Raw genomic sequence first — 18,297 nt, 5'->3', positions numbered from 1 at the left:
CCCAAAAGAAGGCTGATCTCCAGTGAGCACTGCTTACCAGTCCACAGGTACCACACCCTTGTTCTCCAGCAGAAGTGTCACAATGGTAGGCTCTGAGCCTATCGGGGCAGACCCGAAGTCAAAATCCAGCAGGAGAGGGGTATACACTGGAGGGATCAAGCATGTGCTGGTCACAGGAGAGAAAGAAGATATTAAACTGCAGCAGGAGGAAGGGTCATGAGGGCATGACAGAGGAAAGGTCATTATATACTGGCTGTCTTCCTTATAATTCTTGTCTGACCTTATGTTCTTGACCCTTTTGAGAGAAAGGATACTGGGCATAAGACAGACCTTCTGATTTTCTTTTAAAAATCTTTTATGTATGTCTAATGAGAGTGAGTGACATAAGAGAGTCCTGCTTAGCCTGAAGTCTCTCCTTAGCTTCCCAGTATAAGGAAGTCACTGACATACTGGAGCAGGCCCAATGGAGGGCCATTGAAATGGCTGAGAGCTGGAGCACATTGGCCAGGCTGCATGGGGCTCTGAGTAGCTTGGTCTAGTGGAAGGCACCCCTGCCCATGGCAGAAGGGTTGGAACTACATGATCTTTAAGGTCCCTTCCAATCCAAACCATTCTATGATTACAAGAATTGACAAAGAGACCTGGATTTGTTCAGCCTGAAGAAACAAGGGCTCAGGAATGGCAACTGCACAAGTTGCAATACAAGACATTCTGATGAGATACTAAGAAAAAGGTTTTTACCACGGAAATGGTTAAACAGGAGCTCAGACAAGCTGTGGTTTCTCCATCCTCAGAGATATTCAGCACTGAACTGAATAAGACCCTGGGCAACCTGACCAATACGTCCCTGCTTTGAGCAAGGGGCTACACCAGAGACTTTTGGATGTCTATTGCAATTAAATTATTCTCTGTTTCTGTGGCTCCTTTCAAGGGAGCTAAGCAGAGAGGTGGAGGTGAGCAACTGCCTGCAGCAATTAGGATGGAATAACAGAGTACCACGCAGCAGGGAGCTACAACATATGGCAATAAGCCACAGCATCTCAGTCTGGCTCATGCAAAGAACTCCAAGATCCTCTGAGCCATTTCCTCATCTCACCTGTGCCTTGTGGGAACTTTGTAGGTGAGCTCGCCAGGAGCTGGGTCTCGCTCCAAGAATTCATTCAGTATGTCCAAGGAGAAGAGCTTCCAGAGGTGCAACTTGCTGATACTGCTGGCAATCCCTGTTGTACAAGCATCTGAGATGTGCAAAGTTGGGTAGACGCCTGTTGCTTCAATGCGGCAGAGGGGCTGCTGCTTCTCTTTTGTGCTTGCAAGATCTGCATCTTGGGAGAGAAAAAAACACCCAAAAGTAGTCGTGCACCATTAAGGGGCTGCTGCCTGGGTCATTCTGACTGCAGCAAAAGGGAAAGAGGCCCTACCAAAAAAAAAAAAGAAAGAAAGAATAGGCCTTGTACATAGTTGTTTCTTTGTCAGCTTCTCAAAACCCCTAAACCACTGATTTCTAGTTGTACCTTGACTTCTGCATTTAGACATCACCAAAAGACTGTGAATGTGATCCTTTTCAACAGTGTATTTATACAATTTAGTTTTGCGCTATGTGAAAAAACCCTTTTTTGATTTAAGCCTGCAGCCTAATCATTTTATGAACTTGTTTTCACACTGAAAAATCATAAGATGGTTATTTATATCTTGTCTTCTCACTATCATTTATATGACATTACATTTTTCACCTTCCAAACTGAAAACTCCTTGTTTTCCTAGTCTCTTTTACAAACACTGTCCCCCACCTCTGAACATTTCAAAAAATCCATCTCACCTCTGGGTGTGCAAATAGCATATTTGATTGACCAGGTGTAACGCAGCCGACGGGCTAGCTTTACTTTAATTCGGACAAAAGCTTTTGATCTTGCAGGGATTGCTCCTCTGGAGTGTTCCAGCTCTAGAGCTGTAGGATACAAGAGGTGGTGTGAGCTCTTGGCATTACTGTCTCTTACACCACACATGTTGTGGCACACAGATCACTAAGTCTACCTGCACTCTAGCCACTGCCACCCCTTGCCTAATTGTTAGGATTAGCTTCAGGTGCTGAATTTGGGATTCCCAAACTACAGCTGTAGGCAGATCATTGGGAGTACCCAGATTGCCTCTGGCCAGCAAAGAACAGGGAAATTCCTAACCAGAGGTCCTCAAGAAAGGCAGCTAAGAGCTGAGCTCCAACATTTCTTCTGGTAAGGTCCTTTATTTAACTTCCTTCTCTGCTGGGAAATTGTATCTTATTTCAAGGTCCAGACTGGTCTAATTTCAATAGTCAGATTCTGAATTATGCTTTTCCCAGCAAGATAGAAAAGTCACTTCCTATGCAAAGGAGCAGACAACTTAAGGTATGAGAGAAACAATGCAAGCCAGCCAGCAAGTAGTCCAACCTCCAAGTTAATTCGAGATTGATTTTGGAGAAAAGGGGGAAAACTAAAGTCCTGTCCCATGCTAATTCTTTTACAGTACCCAGTGGATCGCTGCAGACCTCCTCAGGGGCATGGAGCCTCGTGATGAGTTGTTCCACACTGAGGATGTAATTCAAAGTACAGATCCCATCATTTAGCAGTACAATGCTGCAGCTTTTTTGATCACCAACTAAAACATTTCCAAGGTCCAGATGCTCCTTTTGTGCCTGAAACACAAACCCGCCATGCTGAGGTCACTTTAACATGTCAAGCATTGTGGTTGAGTGTAGCCACCAATTATCTCACCACATGCTGATCCCTTGGCACGTGCAGTGCAGTGCAAAGGACTGCCTGCTTTGTGTAGGACCTGGCATGCCCTGGGAGATAGAATTGTTAAGGTTAGAAAAGATCTCTAAGGTCATTGAGTTCAACCACTGACCTCACACTGCCAAGTCCACCACTAAACCATGTCCCTGAGTACTATATCTACATGTCTTTTAAATACTTCCAGGAATGATGACTCAACCACTTCATTGGGCAGCCCATTCCAATGACTGACAACCCCTTTCCTGAAGAAACTTTTCCAAGTATCCAGTCTAAACCTCCCCTGATGCAATTTTAAGTCATTTACTCTTGCCTTATTGGTTATTATTCAGGACAAAAGACTAACACCCACTTTGCTATAAACTCGTTTCAGGTAGCTGGAGCATGATAAAATGTAGAACAGGTCTGCAAGGGACTCAATCCCTCCTCCAAATGCTTTCTCCTACTGTTTTTTAGGCTGCTTGCTGGGTAGGATATACAATATTCAGGGCTGTGACAACATTAACTGGCCAGCTGCACTTGGGCCAAGGCTGGGAGATATCTGCTGGCCCTTTTGTGACTGCTTAGAGTCCTCCTCTCTTTTGGCTAGTTGTGCACTCACATTCAATTTATAATGACTAAGTACCTTGAAGACATTATCACCCATCAATCAAAATTATTGTCATGGGGCTCTCAGGGTTATTGTTTCCCTGAGATTCTCCTTGGGGTTGCTGGTCCCCAAGGTAATAAGGTTTTCCCCCAGGGTTGCTGTTCCCTGAGGGTTTCCTCTGGGTTGCTGTTCCCAGAGGTAATAAGGTTTTCAGTCTTCTCTTTACCCTGTTACACACCAGAGGTAGAGACGACAAGCTGAGTCCACCGGTGCACATTTCCAAGGTTGTTTATTCTTCATTATCTCAGTCCTTTTTCAGCTCTGCCAGGGCTCCCTGGCAGGGTACCTTCTCTTAGTTCTTTCTCAGCTCTGCAAAGTATCTCCGCAGAGCAGGACACGCGGCAGACTGGGCGGATCAGAGAGCCCCGCACCTTATGTACAGTACCCCTGACCCAACCACTGTCCGAGACGTATTTTTTATTTACAAAATTTTACCAATACCTACTACCTATACTAACATGTCAGTTCTACTCTAAGCCAATCTCTAAAACCCAACTCAGCACAAGATGGGGGACAAGAGCAAGAACAAGGAGGACAGGGGCCACTCCCCAATTCCTCCATCTTGTCTCTTCAGCCCCATATGCTAAGAATCCTAATTTCTATATTTATATTCTATAATAAACCATCCACTACTTATTTTAAATTCTTAGGATTTGTGATTCTTCCTGCATGTGAGTGTTCACTCCCATGAACAGGAATCAGTCAGTGTCCTCCTGGGATCTGTGTGGGTCTAACAGACGCCCCTGTACAGATCCCAGACCCCCCTGTCCGGTCTCCAAACCCTCCAGGGTGGCCAGAGGGATGTTCTAGACTCCAACATGGGGCAATGACTTAAAAAGTATTATTTTATTTACCTCTGATTCATTAAGAAACCTGACTAAAAATGAAAGTGGCTGCACAGACGTGCAGAGGAAACAGGAAACAGGAGGAAAGCCAGGTGGAGGCGTACTGGCTATACCACTTTAAAAGGTCCACTACACATAGAAATCAGAGTAATGGCAAAATAAATGGAGAAGGAGAGCAGACAGAAAGAGAGAACTATGATTCCCAAGGAGACAAATGGCTTGCTTGGTTTAGTCTGAAACAGAAGCAATCCCAAAGGATTTGTTAAGGTCAGATTTGAACCAGCAGGACATTTACAACATGTTGCCATTAGGCCACTAGAATGAGTACTGTCATTTACACTGAAAACAGTGTCTGGGAATTTTGCTGTGAATCCTTATTGGCTGCCTCCAGTATAGACTGTGCAAAAAGGGAAATTCCAAGACCCCCATCTCACCCTAGTCCCTCCTACTACTACTCAGTGGGCCCCTGTTCCTTACCCTGATGGTGCCCAAGGCCCCTTCTCCAATGACCCGTAAGACATAATGGACTTCTTTGGGAGACACAGGCTCTGGGCTTTTCCACTTCACAAACACCATAGCTCGCAGCAGATACTTGGTTTCTTTGTCAGGAGTAAAAGTCCATGTCTGAGCCTGCAATCACAACAGGGAAGACTGCTCAGAGGGACTCCAGTCCAGAGATAAACCCAAACATCTCAACAATTACATTTAATGCACAGTCCCTTCCTCTGTTATAGCTAATCTAGTTCTCTACAGACACACCACCTCCATGTGTCAAAGATTTACACCAGGAATAAACATCCAGATTTTCAAAGCCAGGCTGAGGTTGTATTGTAGACAGCAAACTACAACTTTGGTAGAACTTGAACTTACCATGGCTTCACAGGGCTGGAGGATCCCTGTAGTGGGGCTGACAGACAGGATCTTACTGTCAGATTTATGGATCTTCCATGTGAAAACCATAGGTAGCCTTGTGCAGTTTTTAATGGTGTACATTCGTGTAGAGGAGGTCCCTATCTGGAGAGGCTTGAAGTAGAGATTTCCATTACCTTCTAAGAGCAAAAGAAGGGACTGCCCACAACTCTGGAGAACAATCTCCTGTGGAATTAAGAGAAAAAGTAACAGACATTAGCTAGAACTCTCAGCTACCTCTGGAGGAACCTTGCAGAGATGGTGCTCCTTCTAAGAGAGAAGCCAGAACAAACTGGATATTAATAAGTAGGGGAAGTGCTTTAGGCTGTGCTGTCAAGTAAGACCCTTAGCATAATACAGTGTATTCCAAGAGATGGAAATGCAAGGAACAAGGGGTACAGGATGCCTGACACCACAAAGGCCGTCTTTCTGCAATGTTGACTCCATACTAAATGTGAAAATATTCTTCCATTCCTATTTCCAAAGAGAAAATCCAAACTAACCATTAGGAAATATAATAGGCATCACAGTGCAAGCCACTGTGAAAAGGGAAGACTACAAGAGAACAAAACTTTGCTCACCGTCTTTCACTTCTCTCTCCTTACCTTGGTGTATGCAGGATAATAGTTCAGCTCCAGAGGTAGGACATGCTCCTGCAAAACTGTGTTAATTGGGTGAGTGGAGAGAAAGAAAATCTGGTGGCCTCCTGGAATGATGTGTCCTGAGCTGGGCTTGACCAAAACAGAGGGACAGGCAGTTTGGTTCACACTGAAGGTTGTCAAAGAGGTGCTTGTGTTGGACAACAGCATGCTGCAGTAGGTATCGGTGTCTTGAACCACAGGAGGAAAAGTCTGGTGGAGACAAGCAAGAAGGGTTGTTTTCACTGGGTTTAAAAACCAGCTTAATGAAAAAGTTTTCACTATATTCAATTCCAGGTTCCAATAAGCACTATCCTGAGTCTGTGGAGAACTTTCTAACAGCTTCTTTTCAAGGAAAGAAATGAAACCACCCAAGGGTAGACAAATGATGGTCTTTTCCCCTCCCACAGTGGCCTTCGTGGGCTCATGGGACTGGTGAAGCTATTTTCCATCATGCCATGATTTATGCCCATCCAGTAAGCAAGCTGCTTGCTGGTGCCTGCAGTTTCTGCATGGATAGTGACATCCTGGATGAAGAATTCCAACAGGCTAGAATTTACTCCACTTCATGAATATCAAATAAAGGCTAAATGGCCTAGATAAGCTGAGGAGAATTTATAAGAGGTTCTCAAGACTATTCTTACTTCTTAGGATCAGATCTCACTTTACCTCATAGGGAAAATACCTTACTGTGCTACAGGAACAGCAGGCAGAGAGAGACAACCTTCCCCTCTACCTTACAACCAGTTCTCTTTCATAAGTGAGGATTCTGTTTGCGCAAGTGCCTGCAGAGTTTTTGAGGCTTCCGGGAGGGGACTGAACACTCTTGTTAGTGCCTATGTCCACCTAAACAGAAAGGAAGGTGATCCCAACAGCTTTTCTCTCAGAACTAATGAGATGGTCAGTACAGCTGACATGGTGGAGGCTGGGAACCTAAAGCAGGAGAAACAGAATACTACTTTTGTACCCCAGCAGGAGCCTCCATCAGAAACCACAAAAGACACATCTCAGTACAATGGGAGACAAAGTAAGGAATTCAGAGGCAACCACTAAGTGTCTCTGCAAAGATGCGAACGCCAATCAGTTACACACGTCGGGGACATCCAGGATGTACTGTGGCATGGTGTACTCTTGTTTTGCTTCATATGTGTGTGCTCTCAGCCTCACAGTCAGGCACCACGACGGACAGATGGTGGCATCATTCTCAATGTTGGTGTAGTGTCTCATCACCTGCAGACACACAAGGGACAGCATAGTGCATGGAAGGAAGGAAGTGTGGCAAAATGCTTCACAGAATCACAGATTACTCTGAGTTGGAAGAAACCAAGTGCACACACTATATCAAGCAGCTGCTTGTTCAGTGATATCCCTGGGGCTAAGGAATTGACATTTTCAGGGAAGGACCTGACCAGTGCCAGATGAGAAACACAGAGAGAATGGCTTGCAAATGCTAAGTTTCACTTACCAGGACATTTCTGGGTGCTAAATCTCCTGTAACTGCACTCGTGTAACGTGAAACCTACATCACTTGGGAGAAAAGTGACAGTGCCCTCAGCAGCTTGACTTGTGGAGGACCAGACACAAAGGCCAAGTTATTGCCCATCACCCAGGCCACAATAACCATTCTTGTGCAGGCTCACATCTACACTAACAGTGCAATAACATATAGCAATTCCTCTTTCAGTGAGGTGTACCATGGTTCATGTTCCCTAGGAATAAGAGCAACTGTACTTGTGCATGTGCATGAGCTATGACTTGTTTCTGTCATTTTTCTGCAGGGACACAGGTGAAAGAGAAACTTTAACCTAACAGTGTATCAAAGCAGTGGCCAAAAGAGTAAATAGAGATGCTAGTTTGTCAAATTCAAAATTAAGGGTTTAAACTGAATTTTAACTCCCACAAAATACTTTACTCTGCAAACAGTTGCTTCCTAGGTCATGTCTGGTCTTAGTAATTCCTACTAACCTTGTAAACAGCAAAACCTTCCAGCTCTGCTGCATAAAGACTGTTGACCTGAGTGGGCTTGCAAAAGACAGAGAAGGTTGAAGACTGCAGTGGTGGCACATCACAGATATTGGGCTGCACGTGGAAGGCACTGCCATGGCTTGGAGTCCAGGCAACAATGATACTTCCTTTGGTGTGGTTGGTCACACAGAGAGAAAGAGGTTCTGTATTGATATTGCAGTATCCAAAATCATACTCCCTGGGGCTGACACTAACATGAGCAGGAAACATGGCCAAGTCTCTGCTTACATCATCATAGAAATATTCAGTCATGGCATTGGGTTCAAGGTATTCCTTGGGTGGCTGGTCCTCAGAAACCTGCAGGATGCAAATATCTCAGTGTGAGCAGGGAAAGTGTGCCTGTGGGAGACACCAGGCACTGACTACCCTCATGAGCAAGAGGGCACTTCATGTGAGATGCACTTCAGTAAGAGTTCATAGGACAGCTCAAAGTCTAGGCTTCAAGGAGGCTTCTGTTTGTAAGCCTCAATCTGAAATTAAAGATGAAGCAAAATATGACCCCATGATTGAGTTAAAGCCAGAAAGAACTTTGTGGCTGAGCTAGGGTAAATGCCAGCATTGGTGTGTGCTGGGAACATCAACAACAGAAATACTAAAGAAATCAGTCTGGCACCTGCAAGCCCTTCTAGATCTGTCTTGTGTACAACAGACACCCAGCATGTATATAGAACAGCTGGAAATGTTTTCGATTCCAGGGTGGGCAGCTCATACCTCAGGGGGCAGCATGAGGGCTCCCTTTTCATCCATCTGCAACTTCCCATCCTTCAGCATCACACTCAGGATATCAGGGGGGTAGAAAGTCAGACCCCTCACCATGTTGGTTCGGTACCAGGAGAGGTGTCTTTCCTGAAGGGTGGTTGGCTTAGCTGTGTCTGAATGGCAGGTACCAAAAAAGTCCACATACATGGGTTCCTGGGAAAACACAAGACAGGATAATAAGAAATAAATTGTCCTGTGATCGCTTTGAGAGCTACACCATACCAGTATCTCACTTCCAAAACCACGGGAAAGACTTAGCATCTGCAGTTTTAGGCTGCCATTTACTTTATGTCTCAATGTGAAACAAGAACTTTCTTGAAACTGGAGTGAAAATTGAAGGCACTCAGTGCACAGCTATGCAGCTAAAGTTAGGAGAGAGACCTAAATGGCCAAGAGACAGAGAGGATGCACCTCACCCTATCCCCAGGCATTCACTCTATCCCCTGACTATCCACATATTACCTGCACCATGGGGATTCTGCTCACCAAGAGTCCAGGTCCTGCCCTTGGGTCACAATAACCCCAGGCAGCATTACAAGCTTGGGGCAGAGTGGCTGGAAAGCTGCTTATCAGAAAAGCACCTGTGGGTGATGGCTGACAACAGCTGCACATGAGCCAGCATGTGCCTAGGTGGCCTAGAAGGTCCAGGGCATCCTGGTTTGTATCAAAAATAGTGCAGCCAGCAGGACCAGGGCAGTGATTGTCCCCCTGTACTCAGCACTGGTGACACCATGCCTTGTACTATCTTCAGTTTTGCGGCCCTCAATACAAGAAAAACATTGAGGGGCTGGAACGTGTCCAGACAAGAGCAATGAAGTTGGTGAGGGGTCTGTAGCACAAGTCTTATGAGGAATGGCAGAGGGAATTGGGGGTGTTCAGCCTAGAAAAAAGAAGGATCAGGGGGAATTTTATTGTGCTCTACAACTACCTGAAAGGAGGGAATAGACAGGTGGGAGCTGGTCTCTTCTCCCAGGTGAGAAGTGAAAGGACAAGAGGAAATGATTTCAAGTTGTGTTTGGGCAGTGGTTATATTGGATAATGGGAAAAATTTCTTCACCAAAATGGTTGTCACCCCAGGCTGCCCAGGAATGTAGTTGAATCATCATTCCTGGAGGTATTTAAAAGACATGTAGATGTGACACTATGGAGACATGGTTAGTGGTGGACTTGGCAGTTCTGGGTTAATGGTTGGACTCAATGATCTTAAGAGGTCTTTTCCAGTCTTAACAATTCCATGATAGGCATCAATGAAAATGCAGTGGGAAGAGATTTGCAAGAATTAATGAGACAGGCCAGTGCTGTTGGATTACACTGGAAGATGCCTCTAAAGTATCACAGCAGTGAAACTACCCTTTGCCTCCCATACCTGGTGGTGGACAAGGCACACGACTCTGCGGTGATAATTCATTGGGTGAGTAGGTCGAAAGGTCACCTTCAGTGTTAGTGTTGTTGTGCCCTCCAAGACCCCACAGGGGCGATCCAAGGAGAAGACACTCCCTTTGCAATCAATATCAAACTGATAATAGGCCGGGACATCTGAAGTGTTGCTGATTTTCAGTGTCTGCATTGAACTTTCTCCAAGATTGATCCAGTCAAAATCCACAGAATACTGGTGCAGGGACACAGAAGGACCTAGCACAACATGCAAAATAAGATCCTGGACCTGTCATAGCTGTTTCTTCCAACATGTCACAAGACACTGCTGCACTTAACTGATAGTCCCAAAAACATTCAACTCCTCAGCAAACCCATAGTGCTACCAAACTGTTGGACTGATTACTTAAAACAGTCAAGCAAGTTTAAATCCCAAATGGTACACCAGGGACAGCCAGGATCCCAGCAGGAGTTTAGTCTGTGACTGCAGGCTATGATAGTTCCTGGTCCTTCCCCAAGCACTAATCTTTTCCCGCCAGTGGTAAGAAGCTGTCAGGGAGAAATGGAAAAGGCTTTGGTACCTTTACATGAGCCAACCACTTTCAGAACAGTCTTTAAGAGGCATCCACTAGATGTGATAGTGAAATAGTCAGTACTGTGTGCTCCTACTACTTGAGGCTGGAACCGTATGCACAAGACCAGCTTCCCTTTGGCAGGGACAACACCATGGGACACATCACAGGAGAAAACATAATCACAAGGCAGAGGGTCTTCTACTCGTTCTATTCTACATGGTGCATCAACCTACAAGTAGAAAAGAAATAGGTTAACAAAGGAGCCAGCATGAGCCAGGATGGCTCTGAATGAAGGACACTAATCAGGTAAGAACTGTAGTTTTCAGCAGTGTGGAACATCAACAGAACACCAAGGCCACCACAGAACTGCTATGCAGCAAACCTCTGCCACCTTGTTCTGATGGAGATCGGGTGACAACAAGCTCCCACAACATGCTCAGAAATCAGCAGGCTGCAGCAAAACTCCTGGTGATCTCTGGGGTGGGAATGCCCCTCCTGGTAGGTGGAAAGATGGCTCAAGGTATCCTTAGGGGTCAAAACAGCCTAAGTGACTGCTATGACCAGGGGAACATGCACACAGGTAATTTATTTCCCTCTATCCATAGTTCCATCTTATTTATGTTTTTTCCTGAAGAAACAAAGCTGGTGCTCTGACACCTTACTCAAGATTCTTAAAAAAACTGTCTGATCCATGCCTGGCAATGCTGAGCACCACTGCAATGTGAATAATAACAGTACAAAAATGAGTGTGTCTTTTCCACTCCCAAGCTGCAGGGCCTGTGGAGGAGTCTGCACTGCTGCCATCCATGTCAGCAGCCTCTGAGTACATCCATCACTTAAGAGGCTGGGATGGGCTGAGCTAGCACAGGTAAAAAGGTGCTCAATTCCATTTAACTTTTTGAACAATTCACTGGGCTGCAGTCCACAGAGGGCAGTGGAAGATCCTTCAGTTGCCTGGGATGCATACATAAACCAATATGAGACTGACACAACACCACACAAGACTGATGGGCTTGTCCAGAGTGAGCAGGAGAGCTGCAGGATGGAAAGGACATGGTGGCTGCCTGATCTGGACCAAATACAGAAGGGAAGCAGGGGAAAACTCCAATACCAGGCTGCAAATAGCTAATTTGCCAGCACTGTAGCTGGAAGGCAAAGGTGAATGGCATGGTTGGTAGGGGAAGGCTCTGCTTCATTCACATTCATACTTAGGTTATTTTTGCAGCATTAGGGGAGATACACAAGACCACATATCCCAGAGAAAGGTGTCAGCTTGCCAGCTTCTCACAAGTCAATCTCCCTCTTCCCATACCACAGACATGTTGAAGATTGCCACAGACTTCTCCACAGTTGTCCCCACTGGTACTGATCCAAAACACAGGACATCTTGAAACTTTCCAGGCTGTACACCTTTAGACTTCTTTCCTGTCACGCTGACATACAAATAGGGGTATTTGGCTGTTAAAGAGAATAGTATGCTGGATTAGGAAAGACAGGTGGAACCTCCATTCTTCGATATTCAACACTCAACTGGACAAGCCTCTGAAGATCCTCAGATAACTCTGAAGTTACATCTGCCTTCAAATTTGGCCCTGTTTTGAACCAAATAAGCTCCCTTCCAGACCTAATTCACTTAACTCAGAATCACATTCTTTGTTTGTCAGTGACCATACAAGCCACTTCAGGCAAGGACTTGATAATGAAATCATGGCTTATTTTAGCTTGCATCCAAAAAGCTCTAGAAATTTCCCTCTGCTTCTCTGTCTAGCAGGGACAGACAGGAGACACTGCGTGCAGACAAAGCCAGGAGTTTGTGGAGGCTTTTTCCAGTGGATTCCTCTAATTTCTTCCCCTCTGTCAACTTAAACAAGCCTTGGAAATGCTGGTTTGGCCAAAGCCTGCCACATGGCATATTGGACCCTCTGTCTCTCCAGATAACACTTCCAAACTGGTAAAAGTACATTAGAGAATTTCACAGGCCACTTTCAAACCGTGCACTTCACTTGCTCATCACGGGGTTGGGCCAAGTGTGACAGAGCCTCAGAATGCAGGCCCTCCATGTATCCCTGTGGAATGCTATTCCAGAGTTAGGGGCAATACACATTTCTTTGTGTGTTAAATGCAAGAAAGACTCACCCAGGGCTTTTAGCTGGATTGTCCTCTTTTGTTTCACTTCACCTCCAAACCAGCATGTTGCTGCTGCATCATGCACCCCAGCCACCTTGGGCTGGAAGACGACCTTGACCATGCACTTAGCACCTGGTTTCAGTGTGCCACAGTCAGGAACCATGAAGAAAGGGCTTGGTGTCTCCCAGGCAAAGACGCAAACTAGATCCCTAGGAAATGGAGATACATTTTCAGCAGACCAGGGGATCATTTGCTGCCTGTGCAATCATGCACAGGATGGGCCTTTCCCAATAGGTTATTTAGTTAGAGTGTGATGCAACCAGTGCTGAATGGAAGAATTGCAAATGCAGCTGGACAAATATGTGATGCTGTGAAGAAATTTATCTCTAGTCTCTGTAAATGCTCTGTTCACACTTTAATGAATCTTAGTTATTATGGCTAAGAACTTTGTTAATGACCATAAGGTGATAGCAAGCAAATCAGCTCCACAATTACGTATTTGCTTTTCCTGCATCTAAATTTGCAGCTACTTAATTCCAAATGAACATTTGTTCCTCTGTTATATGCTCAAGTAAAAGGAGAGGATTGAGCCATTTCCCTAATACCTCATTCAATTTTCCAGAATCCCCTTTGCTTGTTTGATTTCTGCAAAGAACATGACATGCCATGCGCTTTTTCTATTTTATTAATCTAAGCAGCGTGTTGCTTACCATCCTTATCCTCCAACATCCTGGGCCTCTCACTTGTAACAAATTATTTCTCCAAGTGGAGACTGGAATCACTTGGTTGGAAATACACCTCCTCCTTGCCTGGGAACTTCACTGCATTCCTTTCTATAGTACTGTCCTTATTAAAATAGGACAAACCTTGGCAATGGGGAGCATCCTTGCTCCTAAATGACTAAAATGTTTCAGCTGGTAGCTCATCTCTCCCTGTTCATGCTGGGCAGGTTGCCTTCTGTTAAAGGGAAGCCCATGCCTCTCCAGTGAATGTGGGATCTTCTCAGTGGGACATTGTTCTTGTCCCCACCTAGTTCCTGTGCATGAACTGTTCTCAGCACATGCTGGCAACAAACCGATGTGAGATGCCAAGATGTGCCCACATCTACCTAGTGACCTGTATTACCATTCTGCTGCCTTTTCTGCCAAGACCTTAAGGAAGGCAGAGTTTTGCCTCCTGTTAAGGCAGCCAACAGAATTAATAACCCCTGGAGTGACCTGCATTCACTGGTGAGTCCAATAAAGTGGCAAAATACCTGACAAACCAGAAGGAGTGTCAGCTTAGCCACCTCTCACTCACCCAACGTTGCACACAGGAAACGTCGCCACTGTAAGATGGTGGACAGCACAGACAGGCAACTGGACAGTGGCTGGGATGGACAGACAGCAGCGGGGAAGCACAGCATGCAGGGTAACAGAGAACTCACCCTCAGCTTTCATAAAGAAGATGTTGTCTTTATAATCCCTCTGCACAGAAAAGCAAAAGGAGACAGCAGTGAGATGGATTCCACCTTGTAGGGGCTGCAGCTCCACCCATGAATACCTGTCACCTTCACCTCTCCAAGTGCTGGGGGAAAAAATGTTGGCAACAGAGGCTCCAGTGGAGGCCTCTGTGCAGAACAGAGAACATATGAATCACTCAAAAAAGGCAGGTAGTGTGGAAGGTACTCAGGGCACACTCCTCTGTCAGGGAACACACAAACACCCTCACGGAGAGCAGTTGAAGGGCACATTAGTTTCACCTGGTTTGTTTCAATGCAGATGGATTTCTTTCAGTATTTTCAAGATCCCAATTCAGCAGAAATGAAGCATGTACAGCCTTTCTTTGAGCTCCATGACCACAGAAGTATAAATCTTTGATTAAATGTTTTGTCAGCTGGAGATCCAAGCAGATAACTCAACCTAAAGATGCAGCATTGACAGCACTGTGTACAAATAGCCTCAGGACATCTGCTAACCAGTCAAGATAGGAGGAATTGAAAGATATGCGTTTTCTATGCTTCCCATTTGTCACCTCTCCCAAGTAACACTTATACAGGTAAGGAGAGACCTTGCACACTGCAGCACACACAGTCCTTGCTCTCTCTAAGAAAGGCAGCTCCTGCTTTAGCAACTGATGTGCTGCAGACAAACCATTCACTGAAAATAGAACAAGGCCAGTAGCTTATTTCATAAAGGGAACACTGAACAGTCATCAGAAAATCATGACACTAAGAGAGCAGGGTACTGGGAATCTGTCCAATGACCATGCTCTATGGCTAGGACAGAGATACATATCAAAGACATACAGCTATCGACAAGGGCCAGAGATCAAAACTCAGAGCCAAGACAGACACTACGAACAACCTGAAAATCAAGAAAAGGGTCAGGATAAAAAGAATCATTGCTGTTTAAAATAAAGCTTAAAGAAACGCACTCCATGCAAAAGAAGGGAGGCCCCTGACATAGCCCTTTAGAAAACCAGTAGCCCTTGAATGTAGAGGCTTTGGAATCTCCAGTAGGAAAGCAGAAAGTGAGCCCCTCAACCCAAGGTTCTGCACTAAAACCACCCTGATGTGTTCCCTTGGGATCAAACCAGCTGTGGACAGTTTAGGCACTTTATGTTACTGAGTTGAAAGGCAGAAGGGAGGAAGGGAGGAGAAATCACTCAAACATGAAAAACTGGGAATACTTTTTGTGACGATTCCTCTCATACCTACTGGCAAACTCTGCAGAGATGTCAGGGATTGGGGCTCCCTCAGGTAATGAAGATGTGGAGACATCAGCAAGGTCATTCTGCCCACTCCTTCTATGCTAGAATTTCCCCAAGGACTCATGCATTCAAGTGAAAACAAATCAGAAAGAACAAGAGAGGCAGAGGCCCACTGCCCTCCCCCAGAATGCAGCCTGAGCACTGAGAGCAGTTGTGATGTTGTTGCTGCTTTACCTTTTCAGTGGGCCGGAAAACGATGGGCAGAGTTACAGACATACCAGGGCTCAGAGTAATCGGCTGTGGGAAAACAGTGAAGAAGAATGGCGTGGAAGGAGCTCTAGATAAAAAGATCAAAACAAGAGATTTTGTCTGAGGGTAGGCAGCTTAAAATAGACAGCACAAAAGCGAATAATAACCAATACCTCCAAACCCCACAATTCAGGAGCACTTTACACACTGGACCCCAAGGGTACTTTGGCAGCAAAATAGTAGAGAGGCACAGAACCCAGGTGTCCTGAAAATTCCCAGCCCTAAGTAACTAGTCCTTCCTTGAACAATATTTTATGTGTTCAGGACATGCAGTATGAGGAAAACACACAGGGCAGAAAAAGTTGAGTTTCAGAGCAGGGAGGGTCACAGGAACTGCTGGAATGGCTCAGCATCCAGAGGGACTCTGGGAGCAATGGTTTTAGGTCACACTAGTGACTGGCTGGCATACATCCATAATTAAAATCTCACTAGACTGGAAATGCCTCACAGACAGAAGTATCAGCAAAACAGAATTTAAAACAAGGCATTTCATTTAACAGACTTCTGCCAGGAACAAGGCCTGTGTTTCTGAATTAGCAGGTTTCTGTTCTGCAGTGTGAGGGTGCACACATTGTTTCCAGCACAGCACTCAAGGGGAGAGATGGAAGGTGAATCTGACAAAAGGTGCTGATGTGACTGATAATACCAGGAGGAGTGAAGATACAGAGAGAGTGTGAGGAGTACAAAGGAAAAACAAACTTCCTACGCACCTGTATCTCAGCTTCTGGGCTTTCCCATGAACATTTTTCAAGGTCAGGTGTTTGATCATCTCTTTTCCACATTCCCAGCCATGCCAACTGAGTTTTTCAGGCACCTCAATGCCCCAGAATATGACTTTCTTTTTCTTTGCCTCTCTTGCAGACACCTTAGGGAGTAGCAGTTTGGGAGGAAGGGAGGAGAAATCACTCAAACAGCCATTTCTCTATGCTAAGGGTTTCTGACTCTGGCCACGAGAGGAGCCACCCCACGGCTAAACTCCAGGAGTCTCCAAAAGCCCAGAGAGGACACCTCCTGGCCACAGCCCAAAGAGCAGATAAAAGATGCGATGAACGACGGATGTAAAGGCTAAACGTTTTGCTGTTTCTCTCTTCTCCCTGCCTGCCAGACGATCTACCCACGTCAGCGGCACTCTTTGCTCCTCCGCTTACCTTCCTGTCATGGCCACTCTTCCGAAAAGAGTCAGACTTTTGGGGGTCGTCATGCACCTGAGCAAGCATCTGAGAAACAAGAGGAAAAAGTGCTCACACGTGCTGCTCCTGCACCCACAAAGCCTTTGCTGCCAAGAGCCGGGCAGGGACCCCACGGCCCTCCTCGGGCTCCTGGTGGCGCTGAGCCCCTCCCCGCAGGGAGCAGCCCCCGTTGTGTCCCCAGCTTGCAGCTGAGCGCAGCCCCCCGCACAGAGCACGGCTGTCCCGATGACTGCGGGCCATGACTGGCAGCCCAGCCCCTGTGGAAGGGCTCTCCCGGGCGCTGGGTAGCACAGCCCTGCCCACTATCGGCCCGCAGAGCACGGTGCAGCAAAGCTGTGCTTTGCAGCCTGGCCCGGCCCCCTCGAGCCCCTTGGGGCTGGCTGTGGCAGGACCCTGTTGCCTACAGTGAGCGCCTGCTCAGCGCCCTGCGGCACGGCCCGCTCCGTTATAACCCTGCTTGCCCCCGGAGCGGAGCAGAGGCCGGGCCCCGAGTCACCATCGCCCCCGGGCCAGTCTGGCTTCCTCGATCGCAACCCGGCTCCCTAAAGCACCGGGACTCCGGGACACCTCGGTCCGTCCCGTCCCGATCCCGGTCACTCAGCGCCGTGCGGGCCGGCTCGCGTTGCCATGGAGACCGGACACAGCGGCTCCCGCAGCGACGACGGCGGCCGACCCGGGTCAATTCGCGAGGGCAGCGGCGACCGCCAGGGGGCGGCGGAGGGACGCGCAGGCAGGGGCGGTGGAACGGGCCCGGGGCCGGGGCAGGTCGCGGGCAGGCGGGGGTCAGGATGACGTGCAGGGGTGAAGAAGGCCAGTGAGGAGTTCCCAGGGGTGCAAGGGGGACACAGAGATCAAGGACAGGTGGGAAGTTCAGGGCCAAGGAGATGGAGGAGGGCGGGTGGAAGAGGGCAGGGATGCAGGCGCGCAGGAGAGAGCGTGGGGCAAGGGGTGTTGAGGATGAGTGCAGGGGAGGGCGGCAGCATAAACCTGAGCCAAAGAGGGGCCGTGGAGTCCGTGGGTTCATCGGGTGGATCAGTGAGGACAGTGTGGGGATTGCAAGGGTGGCAAAGGGTCACAGGCTGCAGCAGGCTGGAGAGTGCTCTCATAGGGATGGAGTGACACCCTAATGGGGACAGGTCACCCTAAGCTCCTTGGAGCATTGGTGACACAAGTAACAAGTTGTTATCACTGCCAGAAGTAGTTATGGGGCCAAGACCAGCACACCCAGAGGGTAGGGAGCCCTGGCTGCACAGACCCATCAGGTATCATTCTCATGGGGCACCACCAGCACCATGGGACAGTTCAACATCTTCCCAGTGCCCTGAATGACCCTCAAGGAGACAGGACCTTCACTTTTCCGGTGGAGAGGGACAGATAGTGCCTCCAGGGTGCGCAGGCAGCACTGTGGTGGAGAGTGGGGCTGGCCACATGAAACAGCACA

At 47.1% G+C, this 18,297-nt stretch overlaps 1 protein-coding gene across 5 annotated transcripts in view; it reads right to left on the bottom strand.

The window, feature by feature from the left end:
• The window catches only part of CFAP65 (cilia and flagella associated protein 65), a 35,325-nt gene extending 17,849 nt beyond the window's left edge, over window positions 1–17,476 (bottom strand). For all 5 annotated transcript variants that reach the window (XR_010080811.1, XR_010080812.1, XM_063400727.1 and 2 more), the window contains exons 1-18: window positions 16,815–17,476; window positions 16,377–16,531; window positions 15,592–15,694; window positions 13,966–14,132; window positions 12,676–12,875; window positions 11,852–11,997; window positions 10,546–10,768; window positions 9,957–10,222; window positions 8,543–8,743; window positions 7,772–8,128; window positions 6,899–7,036; window positions 5,774–6,019; window positions 5,130–5,354; window positions 4,737–4,889; window positions 2,503–2,668; window positions 1,817–1,945; window positions 1,097–1,322; window positions 38–166 (exon numbers count right to left, since the gene is read on the bottom strand). Coding sequence is in view for 3 of the 5 variants with exons in the window: in XM_063400727.1 (XP_063256797.1) it covers window positions 38–166; window positions 1,097–1,322; window positions 1,817–1,945; window positions 2,503–2,668; window positions 4,737–4,889; window positions 5,130–5,354; window positions 5,774–6,019; window positions 6,899–7,036; window positions 7,772–8,128; window positions 8,543–8,743; window positions 9,957–10,222; window positions 10,546–10,768; window positions 11,852–11,997; window positions 12,676–12,875; window positions 13,966–14,132; window positions 15,592–15,694; window positions 16,377–16,531; window positions 16,815–16,883 (3,299 nt within the window). In the remaining 2 variants the exon portion in view is untranslated. The remainder of the gene's footprint in view (window positions 1–37; window positions 167–1,096; window positions 1,323–1,816; window positions 1,946–2,502; window positions 2,669–4,736; window positions 4,890–5,129; window positions 5,355–5,773; window positions 6,020–6,898; window positions 7,037–7,771; window positions 8,129–8,542; window positions 8,744–9,956; window positions 10,223–10,545; window positions 10,769–11,851; window positions 11,998–12,675; window positions 12,876–13,965; window positions 14,133–15,591; window positions 15,695–16,376; window positions 16,532–16,814) is intronic.
• Between the last annotated feature and the right edge of the window lie 821 nt (window positions 17,477–18,297).

The sequence above is a fragment of the Prinia subflava genome, chromosome 6, assembly GCF_021018805.1.
Source record: "Prinia subflava isolate CZ2003 ecotype Zambia chromosome 6, Cam_Psub_1.2, whole genome shotgun sequence".
Lineage (NCBI taxonomy): Eukaryota > Metazoa > Chordata > Aves > Passeriformes > Cisticolidae > Prinia > Prinia subflava.
This window is presented reverse-complemented; position numbering and strand designations above follow the sequence as displayed.